This window comes from Manis pentadactyla, chromosome 1 (assembly GCF_030020395.1).
Source record: "Manis pentadactyla isolate mManPen7 chromosome 1, mManPen7.hap1, whole genome shotgun sequence".
NCBI classification, from domain to species: Eukaryota; Metazoa; Chordata; class Mammalia; order Pholidota; family Manidae; genus Manis; species Manis pentadactyla.
In genome coordinates, this window is record NC_080019.1 from 195,838,686 (window position 1) to 195,852,277 (window position 13,592).

Below are 13,592 nucleotides of genomic sequence, written 5' to 3' on the forward strand. Positions count from 1 at the left end.
GATAAAGCCAAACGCATGGCTCACACCTGTGAGGATGGCTATAATCAAAAGACCAAAAGCAGCAAGTGTTAGCAAGGATGTGGAGAAACTGGAGCTCTTGGGCGCTGCCGGGATTGTTAAATGGTGCAGCTGTTAGAGAAAACAGTATGGCCCTCATAAAATTAATAGAGAACTCCCATAGGACCCAGCATTTCCACTGCAGGACATGTGCCCTGGAGGGCTGACCGCAGGGTCTCAGAGAGATGTCTACACCCATGTCCACAGCAGTATTATTCGAAATAGCTAAAATGTAGATGCAACCCACGTGTCCTCCAACAGAGGAATGGAAAAGAAAAATGTGGTCCATCCATGCAGTGGAATATGTTCAGCCTTAAAAAGGAAGTTCTGACATCAGCATGGATGGACCTTGAGGGGGTGACACCGAGTGAAGCGAACCAGACACCCCCACAAAGGCCTGGCACTGTGTGCATCCCCCTGAATGAGGAGCAGGTCAGATGGGGGTGGGGGGCTGGGAGGGGGAGTCAGCGTTTCATGGGGATGCAGTGTCCTTTGGGGAAGACAACAAAGTGCTGGAGGAGGTGGTGAGGCAGCACAGCAATGGGCGCGTACCTAACGCCACTGAACTACACACCTGACGTTGGCTAAGCTGGTGAATTTAATGTCAGGTGGGCTTCACCACAATTCAAGGGCCAACACAGGAATTCTAGCCCCACATCAGCTTCCAACCAGATCACATAGAAACAATGTATCTTTGATTATGCATAACTGCAATTTAGAGTCTATTAATTCCCAGCCTAATGCAATTAAAAGTGCAGAGTGGAAGGTGATCAAGCCTGAATGCTGAGGCAGAGTATAGTTTTTAGCAAGCTGTGGCCATGTTAAACTCTGAGCCAATCCCACGTGACTATCAGGTCACAGAAGTTAGAAGCCTGCATGGTCCTCATGTTAACTAAACACCTAATTCAGCAAACCCACCTGGCAGCCTGTGGGTGATCTGGGTGCTGAGGGGACACACGTGGCCCAGCAGCTTCCATGGGTGGACCCGGCCCTGGACTTGACCTTCCAGAGGAGGAGGAACTCTCCCAGGAAATGGGTGTGATCTGTGGGCGCTAGAGACCACAGAGGAAGGACAAAGCCTTACCACGCAGGCTGGAATGAGGCAGGGTGACTGGGATATGCTGACCACACAGCCAGGCTGCCCTGGCAGGCAGGAATCTCCATTCAGCCATGGCCGTGTCTTGGGCACTCAGGGCCCAGCAGGCCTGGCCTCCCCTGGTGACGGTTGGGGTCCAGCTAGGGGCCCTGCCCTGAGCAGTTAGCCGTGCCCTCTGGGAGCTCCCAGCCTCGGTCCAAGAAGTATTCGTGGCTGGAGGAGACAACGTCTGGCCAAAACCCTGAGACCCCCCGTCCCCAAGAGTGTCCAAGGAAAGGAGGCGGTGACGTGAGGCAGTGGGTTTACTGGAGAACCGAGGTTGGAGGTGGAGGCCCAGGGACCCGAGGAGCAGAGACACGGGAGGGAAAGACAGGTGACCCAGAGGCAGCGGTCAGAGGTCAGGTCAGGATGGTGGACACAGAGGGCGACCCAGTCCTGAGGGGGGCAGCCGCCTAACACAGGTCAGGATCAGACTGAGGGGAGGCTCAGAGGGCCAGTCCCGGGGTGGGCCTGAGCCCGGCTGGCCTGGGGGATCGAGTGGGTCAGCAGCAGGCGGGGCGGGCGCACGCGGGGCGGCAGAGCAGGGACATGCAGGAGGCCGGGCGGCAGCAGCTGGGCTGGCAGGGGGAGGTGGGGGCACAGCAGGGGGAGGCGGGCACGCAGCAGGTGGGTCTGCACACGGGGTGGCAGATGAAGGACATGCAGGAGGAGGGTCTGCAGCAGAGCAGGGGGCAGGGGGTGGGCTGGCAGCATGGGGGCGCTGGGCAGGGGGCAGCCCCAGAGCAGATGGGCACAGAGCACACGGGCTTGCAGCACATGGGCTTACAGCAGATGGGCACGCAGCAGGCCTGCTGGCATGGGGAGGAGGTGCAGCAGGAGGACTGGCAGCTAGACAGCTGGCAGCAGGAGGGTGTGCACGAGCTGGTGCAGGCTGACTGGCAGGGGCTGCACCCGCAGCTCACGGGGGTGCAGACGAGGGTCAGGCAGGGGGCCGGGGCACAGCAGCTGGACTGGCAGCAGCTGGGGGCGCAGCAGGGGGGCTCGCAGCAGCTCTCGGGGCAGTCGTCCCCCTGCCAGGAGGGGCCGGTGCAGGAGCCCCAGGACCCGGGCAGGCAGACCCAGCGGCCGTAGCTCAGGTCACTGGAGCAGGCAGACAGGGTGGAGGCGGCCATGGTGGGTTGTGGGCTGGAGGAGGGTGTGTGTGTGTGTGAGTGTGTGTGAGTGAGGTGCCAGCTTTTATACCCCCTGGTGTGTGTGTGTTGTTCAAGCAGGAGGCTCACTGAACCTTCCTTTTCCTTGTTAGTGTTTTGAGTGACTCCCAGGAGCTCTTATTGCTTCTGGCTTATTTACACAAAAGCCTTTGCCGCTTGTAATATGCCTGTTATGGTTGAGGACTGGGTGACCTCACCCTTGTTTGGTTCTCTAAGCAAACACGACAGAAAAATCTAGATTCTGGGCTCCCTGCCAGTGTCCAGCCCACCATGCCCGTTCTCCAGGCGTTGTGTCATGTGGCAAGTCAGGGATGTGAATCCGAGTCTCAGCGATGGGGCCGCCTGGGGCTGAGGTGGGATCAGAGTTGCTCATCAGCTGTGGGACATGCTCCCAAACAGGGCGGCTCACTAGTGGACAGGGGGGACGTTGTACTGGGAAAATAGACAAGGAAGCGTCTCCAGCACAGCCCCACATAATCAAGAGATGGAATGTAGAAACGAAAACTTATGAGATGATACTTCCAGAAGATCTGATGCTTATCAAATAGGATCGCTTTATTTGCAGTGAAAGGGAACAGTCCTTAGAGCAAGCAGAAACATAATCTTCAGATTTGGAATTTTGACCACTTATGGGACAAGATGAATGGAAAATGGTGCGTGTCTAGTTGCACTGGTGAAATATCTGACACTAAACATAAAGGTTCCAGAGAGATGGGTATCCTACTTCAACTTAGCAAATCAAGACGCCTGAAGACATGGTACCAAATCTTCAAAGCCTGAGGGAAAATGACTTTGATTATATAATTCCCCTAGGTCACCTGGTGAACAGAAATTAAAGCATTTCTGATAATATATAGCTGTTCTGAAAAATTGCCACTCATACACTATCTATGTATCTTGAGAGCACGTGGCCCAGCAAAACAAAACACAAACCTAAAGGGAAGTAGAAGGCAGAAATAATAAGGGCAAAAAAGTCAGCGAAAAGCAGGTTGAGGGCCTTAACTTCCTCAGGGACAGGAAATTCATCTCTTGCCCTCACAGAGCCGAGTAACTATTAATCTTCCTCATCCTTCTTCATTAAGGTGGTGGTGTGCAGCTCTGTGGGTTTGAATGCATTGCATGTGCACCACCATGGCAACATACTGAAGAACTGTCACCCTCAGAGATTCCCTTGTGTGGCCCCACTGTAATCAACTTCTCCCTTCATCCAAACCCCCTGGTGATCCCTGATTCGTAATCGCTGTAGCTGTGTCTTTGCTGGAATGTCTTATAAATGCAGTTATGTAGCCTTTTGGGTCTGGCTTCTTTCACTTAGCAAAATGCACCTGGGACTCATCCATGTTGTTTGGAACATAGGCATTAATTTCTTCTTATTGTCCTACATTATGTGGATTTAGCACAATCTGTTTATTCAGTCAATGGCTGAAGGACATTTTTACTGTCTCCTGGTTTTCATAATTGTGAACAAAGCTGCTATAAACATTGTTTGGGCACAGGTTTTTGTGTGATAAGGAGTTTGCTCTAGGGTAAACCTTTAGGTATGGCACAGCTGGGTCATATGCTAAGTGTATGTCTAACTTGCCAGACTGTTTTTCAAAGGGGCGGGGCCATCTCGCATTTCCATGGGCGATGTACCAGCCTTCTAGTTCTATCCATCTTTGCCAGCATTTGACGTTGTGAGTTTTTTCTTAATTTTTAGCCATTATAATAGGTATGCAGTAGTAGCTTATTGTATTTTTATTTGCATTGCCCCGATGGCTAATGATGTGTTGAGATGTGCTTTAATGTGCTTATTTGTCAAATAGTTTTCCAAAGTAGGGGTACTATTGTACATTTCTGCCAACACTGTATGAGAGTTCCAGGTCTCCACCTCCTTGTCAACACTTGGCAGTGTCAGTGTTTTTAATTTTAACCATTCTAAAAGGTGTGTAGAATCTTGTTGTGTTTTTATTTGCATTTCCCTAATGACTAATGATCTTGAGCATCTTTTTTATATGATTATTTGCTATCCATGCATCTTTTTGGTATTTCTTCAAAATCTTTAGGTTTTTTCCTTTGTTAGGTTTCCTTGATATTGAATTTTGAGAGTTCTTTATATATTTTGGATACAAGTATTTTGGTCAGATGTGTGACTTACAGGTATTTTCTACTACTCTGTGACTTGTCTTTTCATTCTTTTGACAGTGTCTTTTGGAGAGCAAAAATGTTTCATATCGATAAAGTCCAATTTATCAATTTTTTCTTTTTAGGTCACACTTTTGTGTCAAATCTAAGAACTCTTTGCCTAATACAAGGCCACACAGATTTTCTCCTATGTCTTCTTGTCAAAATTTAAAACTTTTGCACTCTATATTTAGGTCTATGATATTTTGATTAAATTTTTACATTAAGTGTGAGGTATGGGTCAAGGTTCACTTTTATTTTTTTACCAGAAAGATGTCATTCCACATACACCTCTATCTTGTTAACCTGCATTTACACTTCTATCAGAAGTTGCTGACTTAGGGTGGTTCTATTTTTCTTTTCTGTTTCATTGATTTGTGTACCTTCCACTTCGCCTGCTTCATGTTGGTTTGATTTCTGCAGTGTAGGAAGTTCTGAAGACGGGTAGTGTGGGTCTCCAACTCTGTTCTTCATTTTCAAATTGTTTTGGCTACTTGAGCCCCTTTGCCTTTCCAAATAATTTTAGAATCAGCTTGTTGATATCAATGTCAAGAAAAATCCTGCTGGGATTTTGTTGTCATTACCTGGCATCTTTAGCCATTCGGAGATAACCGACATCATAACAATATCCCAATTCAGGAACAGAGTCTAGTTTTTCATTTATTTGTGTCTTCCTTCATTTCTTTCATTAGTGTTTCGATGATAGTTCTCATTGTGTACATATTCCATTAGATTTATACCTATGTTTTCATTTTTTTATTCTGTTATAAACCATACTTTAATTTTTTTAAATTAAAATTGTTTATTGCTGTTACATAGAAATATAAGTGGCTTTTATTATTGTAAACTTTAATCTCTTCAGCTTTTCTATACTCTCTTTTATTTCTAGGGGTCTTTTTGCCAGTTCTTGAGGGTTCCTATGTGGACAATCATGCCCCCTGTGAATAGAGACAATTTTATTTCTTCATTTCCAGTATGTACACTTTTCTTTCTTTCTCTTGCCTTGTGGTGCTGCATAGGACCTCAGCACGACGTTGAGTGGGCGTGCTGATAGGGAACATCTGTTCTTGTCCCTCCCTGGTCTTTGGGGGAAGACATCCAGGCTTTTACAGCTGTGTGTGGTGTTGGCTATAAGTTTTCATAGATGCCTCGCATGAGGTTACATTTTTTCACTTATTCCTAGTTCACTGTTAACTTTTTTTTTTAATTAAGGATGGAACACTCCCTAATTCATTCTATGAAGCTAACAATTACCCAGATACGAAGGACATTCTAAGAAAACTACAGAACAGATCTCTCATGAACAGTACAAAATCCTCAACAAAATACTAACAAATTAAATTCAGCAGCATACTGAAAGGATTGCATACCATCACCAAGAGGAATCTATTCCTGGTATGTAAGGATGGTTCTACATACAAAAATCAATCAGTGTTAATACTTCACATCAACAGAATGGAGGGAAAAAATACACAATCATCACAATTGATATAGAAAAAGTATTTGGCAAAATTCAACAGCTTCATGATAAAAAGACTCATCAAAACTAGGAATAGAAGGAAACTACATCAACATAGTAAAAAATACACATGAAAACCCCACAGCAGTGATCATCATATCAGTGTTGAAAGGCTGAAAGCTTTTCCTCTGACATGAGGAACGAGGCACAGGCCTCCCTCTTGCCACTTGTATCCATAGTACTGGGCGTCCTAGGAGAGCAGGGGGACAATAGGAGACGTAAAAGGAATCTGGACTGGAAAGGAAGACGTAAGATCATCTCTGTTCACAGACACTATGATCTTATAAGTAGAAAACTCTGAAGACTCCACAAAAATGCTGTTAAAACTAATAAATGAATTCAGCAAAATAGCAGGATATAAAGCCAATATACAAAAATCAGTTTGCATTTCTAAACACAAATAATAAACAACCCCAAAAGGAAGTTAAGAAAACAATTTCATTTACAATTTACAGAAAGAATAAAATACCCTAGGAATTAACTTAACCAAGGAGGTGAAAGGCCTATACAATGAAAACTACACAAAATTGCTGAAAGATATTAAAGAAGACTTAAATAAATGGAATGGCATCCTTTGTTCACGGATTGGAAGACTTACGATTGAATCCAAAGAAATCTACAGAGGCAATGCGATTGCTGTCGACATCTCAATGACCCTTTTTTTTGCAGAAATGTAAAAACTCATCGTAAAATTCATAGGGAATCTCAAGGGACCCTGAAGAGCCAAAACAATCCTGAAAAGGAACAAAGCAGGAAAGTTGACAACTCCTGGTTTCAAAACATACTACAAAGCTAACAATAATCAAAACAGCATGGTAGTGGCATAAAGACAGACAGGAGGACCAATGGAATAGAATAAAGCAATAAACCATCACATATAAGGTCATTTTTGACAAGGACACAAAGTCCATTCAATGGAGCAAAGACAATCTTTACAACAAATGGTGCTGGGAAAACGGTATATTCCTACGCAAAAGAATGAAGTCACACTGTCCCAAACACCATATACAAAGATTCCCTCAGAACGGATCCATGGCCTAAAGCTATGAAGCTCTCAGGAGATGGCACAGGGTGAAACTGCATGACATTGGGTTTGGCAACGATTTCTTGGATATGACGTCACAGGCACAGGCAATATAAGAAAAACATACAATTAGACTTCATGAAAACTAAATATTTTTGCATCAAATTTGACAAAGAATATCATCAGTTTCAACAGAAAAAAAGGTAACCCAAAGAAATGGGAGAGAAAGCACTTGAAGATCATGTATCTGATGAAGAATTAATATTCAGAATGTATAGAGAACTCCTAAAACTCAATAATAAAAAAAGCAAACAAGCCAGTTCAAAAATAAGCAAAGGACTTGAATTAACATTTTTCCAAAGAAGACATACAAATAACAAAAAAGCACAAGAAAAGATGCTTAGTCACTGATCATTACAGAAATGCAAATCAAAACTACAATGAGATACCACCTGACATCCATTAGGATAACTAGAATATATATGTTTAAAAAACAGAAAGAACAAGTGTTGGTGAGAATGTAGAGAAATTGGAACACTTAGACACTGTTAGCAGGAACAATGAAAAGGTACGGTTACTGTGGAAATCAATATGGCAGTTCCTCAAAAAATTAGAAGTATAATTACCACATGATCCAGTAATTATACTAAGTATTTGCTCAAAAGAATTAAAAGCTGAATTGTGAAGAGATATCTGTAAACCTCATGTTCATAACAGCATTACTCACAATAGCTAAAATGTGGAAACAACCCTAGTGTCCATTGATGGATGAATGGACAAGCAGAATGAGATTTATCCATATAATGAAATGTTTCTTCAGCCTTAAAAAAATATATATGACATCAACATGGACGAACCATGAAAATATTATAGTAAGTGAAATAAGGCTGTGTGAAAAATGCAAATATTGTGTAATTCCACTTACATGAGGTACTTAGAGTAGTCTAAATCACAGACAAATAAAGTAGATGGTGGGTGCCAGGGGCTAGGAAAGGGGAATGGGGAGCTGTTCTAATGAGAACAGAATTTCATTTTTGCAAGATGAAAAGAGATGGTTGAACAACTTTATGAATGTAGGTAACGTTGAAGTGCACACTTAAAAATTGTTAAGGTAGTAAATTTTGTGTTATGTGTATTTTACCTGAATACAAAATCAGGAAGAAAAAAAGGAAATGAGCCATAAAACCATGAAAAGACATGGAGAAACCTTAAATGTACATTACTAAGTGAAAAAAAAAAACCTGAGAAGTCTCCATATGATGTGATTCCCAGTATACGACATCCTGGAAAAGACAAAACTATGCACACAGTAAAAACATCAGTGGTTGCCAGGGCTGAGCAGGGAAGGAGGGGTGAGTAGGCAGGGCACAGAGGATTTTTCAAGGCAGGGAAGCTATTTTCTATTAACTATATTGATCCATATATGTCAATATCTATTTATCAAAACCCATAGAACATACAACACCAACACTGAACCCAAATGTAAGCCAAGGACGTCGGGTAATACTGATGTGTCCATGTAGGTTAATTGGTCATAACAAGTGTATCAATATCACAAGATGCTGATGGTGGAGAGGCTGTGTGTGGGGGGACTGTATGGGAACTCTGCACTTTTCACTCAGTTTTTTGGGAACCTAAAGTGCCATAAATAACAAAGTCTATTAAAATGATATTGGACATTCAAGGTTATCTTTTTTCTTAAGTGAGTTTTGGTACTTTATGACTTCAAGCAATGAGTCCATTTCATCTTAATTATCCATTTTTGGGGAATAGAGTTGTTTGCTATACTCCCTTTTAATGCTGTTATTATCTGTGGGGTCTGTAGTAATTCCTCCTCTTCCATTCCTGATATTGTCCTTCACCTTCTCAGTCTAGCTACAGTTTATCAAATTTATTTGTCATTTCAAAAAACAAGCTCTGGATTTCTTGATTATCATTATTGTTTTACTGTTTCCAATTTCATCCATTTCTGCCTTAATCTGTATCAAAACTTTCACACCATATGCCAGCTTGGGGCTTAATTTACTCTTCTTTTTAAATTTCTGACCTGTTTGTTCCTGTATATTTGAAGTGCATGGCCATGGGGCGCATGGCCGGGGTGTGTCTTTTGTCCAGTGAGACTCTTTTTCCCCTGTTCCCCTCTGTCTTCTTTGGGACTTCTAATCACACACGGGTCTCTGGGAGCCGTCCCCAGCTTGCCAACGCTCTGTCCCTGGGAGCCGTCCCCAGCTTGCCGACGCTCCGTCCGTCTCTCTCTCCTCTGTGTACTCCACATGCATCGCTCCATTTCTCTGCCTTCAAGCGTACTGCTCTTTCCTCTGCAGTGACTTTTCTTCTGTTAACCCCGTCTAGTGTCACCTTCCCCTCCAACACTGCAGTTTCACTCTCTCAGCGTTCCAGCTGTATCTTCTTAAATCTTCTTTGTCTTTCTTTAATATACTTGCTTAATCTATTCTCTAACCTCTTGAATACATTATCCCTGATGATTCTTAGCTTTGTTCCAGGCTGTAGCTAGGATGCTGGGAAATCACTCACTCCCTGAGACCAGTGCATACCTTTGTCAGCAGGATGAGACCTCTGGATTCTTGAAGGCTGATTTCACCCAGGACCGAGGGGACCCCTTCTGAGCAGACTGCCTCAGATGCCCAAGAATCCAGAGCCGGCGGCGGGCCGACAGGCCCATTTGAGGCTGTGTTTGGTCTCTGACGATCAGTCTGCCCGCCGGCACGGGGTTTCCAGTGTCCAGCATCTGGTCTGCTGACCATCACGCAGGTGACATGTGAGGGACACCCTCTGTGGCCAGCACACTTACTTGGTGCAGCCCTCTGCTCTCTGGAACTCTGGCCCCAGACACTAGCCGCCCGGCTCTCCCCAACTCCATGGCCATCTAAGAAATTCAGCAGTCCATGGGGCCCCAAATAGGTCCCGTTTCTACATGGGGGCCTGGAAATATTCTTCAGGTGCTGAGCTGGACCAAGTGGGTTTGTGCTCCACAAATTCAATATCGGAACACCACCGTTTCATAGTTCTATCCATATTTTGAGCTGGCCCAGGTGGGAAGGCATCCAGTCTGTTACCCATTTGCTGGGAGCAGCTCCCCCCTCCCTCATCACATTTATGCTAAATGACAGAACCCAAAGGTAGACACTAAGGGCCCCCAGGACCCTCAGAGGCTGTGCTGTGTGGAGCCCCCGGCCCTGCTTCTTGGCAGGTGACTCCGGGGCCAGTTTTCCCAAATGGGACAGTGGCAGGAAAGGGCCCAGGGCTGAGAGAGCCCCCAGACCACGGCAAGACTCAGGCGCCCAGTCTTGGGGAAGCCTGGGAACAGTGGCCTCCCTGGGCGACGATTGGGGTCCAGACGGGGGCCCTGCCCCGAGCAGTTAGCCATGCCCTCTGGGAGCTCCCAGCCTTGGTCCTAGAAATACTCATGGCCAAAGGAGACAACGTCTGGCTAAAACCCTGAGACCCCCCGCCCCCAAGAGTGTCCAAGGAAAGGAGGCGGTGAGGTGAGGCAGTGGGTTTACTGGGGAACCGAGGCTAGAAGTGGAGGCCCAGGGACCCGAGGAGCAGAGACATGGGAAAGGAAGGACAGGTGACCCAGAGGTGGGGGAGGTACCTCCTGGGAGGCAGGGGTCAGAGGTCAGGTCAGGATGGTGGACACAGGGGGTGACCCTGTCCTGAGGCGGGCAGCCGCCTAACACAGGTCAGGACTGGACTGAGGGGAGGCTCAGAGGGCCAGTCCCGGGATGGGCCTGAGCCTGGCTGGCCTGGGGATCGAGTGGATCAGCAGCAGGTGGGGCGGGCGCACGCAGGACGGCAGAGCAGGGACATGCAGGAGGCTGGGCGGCAGCAGCTGGGCTGGCAGGGGGAGGCGGGGGCACAGCAGGGGGAGGCAGGCACACAGCAGGCGGGCCTGCACATGGGGCAGCAGATGAGGGACACACAGGAGGACGGTCTGCAGCAGGACGGGGGGCAGGGGATGGGCTGGCAGCACGGGGGTGCCAGGCAGGGGCAACCCCAGAGCAGACGGGCACACGGCACACGGGCTTACAGCAGACAGGCACACAGCAGGCCTGCTGGCATGGGGAGAAGGTGCAGCAGGAGGGCTGGCAGCTAGACAGCTGGCAGCAGGAGGGTGTGCACAACCTGGTGCAGGCTGACTGGCAGGGGCTGTACCTGCCACTCACGGGGTTCCAGAGGAGGGTCAGGCAGGGGGCCGGGGCACAGCAGCTGGACTGGCAGCAGCTGGGGGCACAGCAGGGGGGCTCGCAGCAGCTCTCGGGGCAGTCATCCCCTGCCAGGAGGGGCTGGTGCAGGAGCCCCAGGACCCAGGCAGGCAGACCCGGCAGCCATAGCTCAGGTCACTGGAGCAGACAGACTGGGTGGAGGCGGCCATGGTGGGCGGCGGGCTGTAGGGGTGTGTGTGTGAGTGAGTGCGTGGGGTGCCGGGGCTGCAGGCCTGTATGTCTGGCCCCTGGCTGGCACTGCCCTCCCAGGAGGCCCACGTGCACCCGCCCTTGTTGGTGCTGCAACAGGCCCGGGAGCCTCAGGTGAGTCAGGGGCCCCAGGGCTGCCCCAGTAACCGCCTGACCCCTGTGGGGCCCTTGGGAAGTGGTGCTGGGGCCACGCCGAGGTCAAGCTCTTCCTCCTGTGGGTCCCCTCATGGGGGCTCTGGGAACTGTGACTCCAGTGGCAGATGGCTGTGGTGGCCCCTGGTGGGCTGCGTGTGGCATGAGGGACCCCACGGACTGCGTGAGTGCAGACCTGCTCAGGCGGCCTGGGGAGGGCCTTGGAGGGCAGCCGGGTCCCTGGGCCAGGAGGCCGCGTACTGGCAGGGGCAGAGGGGCTGTGCTGTGAGCCCCTCAGGGCTCCGTCCCCTGACTCAGCCCTCGTAGCCACACCTGGGCTGTGGCAGGGCTGGGGGCTCACTGGGATGGGGCATCCCCGGGGTGGCACATTGGCAGGGCGTCCATGTGGGTGCGATGGAGGCTGTGTCAGCTGTGGAAGGAAGGCTCTAGAGACTTCGGTGACACGTAGGGTTTGGCAGCTCCCTGGTGTGAGCTCGGGAGGAGGTGCAGGGCAGCCAGCAGGTCACAGCTCCCCGCATGGCCTGCGCCCCTGTGGCTGGCAGGAGTGGGCGCGGCCCGGCCTGCACTCTGGGTTTGGTGTTTCTCCAGGTAGATTTCACAAGTGGGGTCATCAGGGCTGGAGGTTTCTCTGTGGGAAGATTTTTAAATTATAGTTTCAAAGAAGTCACAAAACAATGATCCGGGGCCTCCCGGGGGCCCTTCACTGGTGTCCCTCCAGGCCAAATCACAGCCAGAGCTCGGCCACACAGGTCCCAACCGCCACCAGGCTGCATGCCTCATTTGTGTGTGTGTGTGTGTGTGTGTGTGTGTGTGTGTGTGTGTGTGTGTGTGTGTGTGTGTGTGGTCACATCTGGATCGTGCCACCCAGCACAGACAGAACTGCAGTGGCCATCGTGCTCCCATCTGGCCCTGCGTGCCTGCGCCCAGGCACTCTCTCCGCAGCCCGGCAGCCCCGTCTCTTCTCCATCTCTATTCTGTTGTTCCCAGAATGCTCAATGGCCACACAGGAGCCACTCTCTGACACTGACCCGCTTAGATCCACAGCAGCCCGTCCTGGTGCCGTGTGTGGTGTCCACTTGCTAGGCTCCATGGCAGGGTGCTCCAGGGGGCCTACCACCCCTGCCCAGGGACAGGCGATCGTGGGAGGGTGTGAACCACAGAGGGCTGCTTCTTGCCCTGGGTTCTGGCGTTTGTGTCTTCCTAGGGGTTTGTCCATTTCAGAGACCCCGTAATGGCCATCATGGTACCCGCAGTGAACATGCCACCTGTGTGGGTGTCCCTCTTGCTGTTACTGGCTAATGTCTTCTTTCCGTTTTGCCGGCTGGTCTGGCCAATGAGCTGTCCTTTCTATTGGTCTTCTCAAGACACAACTTTGGGTCTGTGATTTCCTGTATTTGCTTCCCGCCTTGCTGCTTCTGCTCTGGTGTTGTTACTGTCTTTCTTCTTTGGGTTTAAGTTGCCTCCGGCTTTCTTACCATGGGAGTCGAGGCCATTCATTCATCGGAGGACCTCATCTTCTCCCTCATGGACATTCAGGGCTATGAACTCCCCGCTGGTGTGGCCGGAGCAGCGCCCACAAGTTTCGACACATTGTGTTTCCACTTTCATGCAGTTCAAAATATCTTCTGATTCCCCCTTTTCTTTCTTCTTTGATCCATGAGTTACATGGAGGCCTATTTCCTTTCTAAAGAGTCAGGATTTTGTAAGATCTTTCTGTACCTGGATTGTGACTTTAGTTCCATTGTGATGAGAGAATATACATTGTGTGTCTTAAGTCCCTGCAAATTTAGAGAGACTGGTTTTACAAACCCAAATATGGTCCATCTCAGTAAATGTGGTCTATCTTGGTACATGTATTGCATGTGCTTAAAAAGAATGGCTATTCTGTTTGGGGTGGAGTGTCCTTTAAAGGTCAAATAGTTCAAGTTGGTTA

The 13,592-nt window shown here is 48.5% G+C and overlaps 3 protein-coding genes and 1 pseudogene across 3 annotated transcripts in view; 1 reads left to right on the forward strand and 3 right to left on the reverse strand.

Annotated features, from left to right (window-relative positions):
* TSPEAR (thrombospondin type laminin G domain and EAR repeats) overlaps nucleotides 1-13,592 on the reverse strand; it is a 158,629-nt gene that overhangs the window by 24,083 nt on the left and 120,954 nt on the right. The window lies entirely within an intron of this gene.
* LOC118925813 (keratin-associated protein 10-8-like) overlaps nucleotides 1-13,592 on the forward strand; it is a 49,031-nt gene that overhangs the window by 276 nt on the left and 35,163 nt on the right. The window lies entirely within an intron of this gene.
* On the reverse strand, nucleotides 1,622-4,447 carry LOC118925811 (keratin-associated protein 10-8-like). The gene has a single exon (XM_057505309.1). It carries the CDS (start codon nucleotides 2,323-2,325, stop codon nucleotides 1,696-1,698), a length of 630 nt encoding a protein of 209 aa, XP_057361292.1. The 5' UTR covers nucleotides 2,326-4,447; the 3' UTR covers nucleotides 1,622-1,695.
* Nucleotides 10,591-11,466, reverse strand: LOC118925815 (keratin-associated protein 10-8-like; annotated as a pseudogene).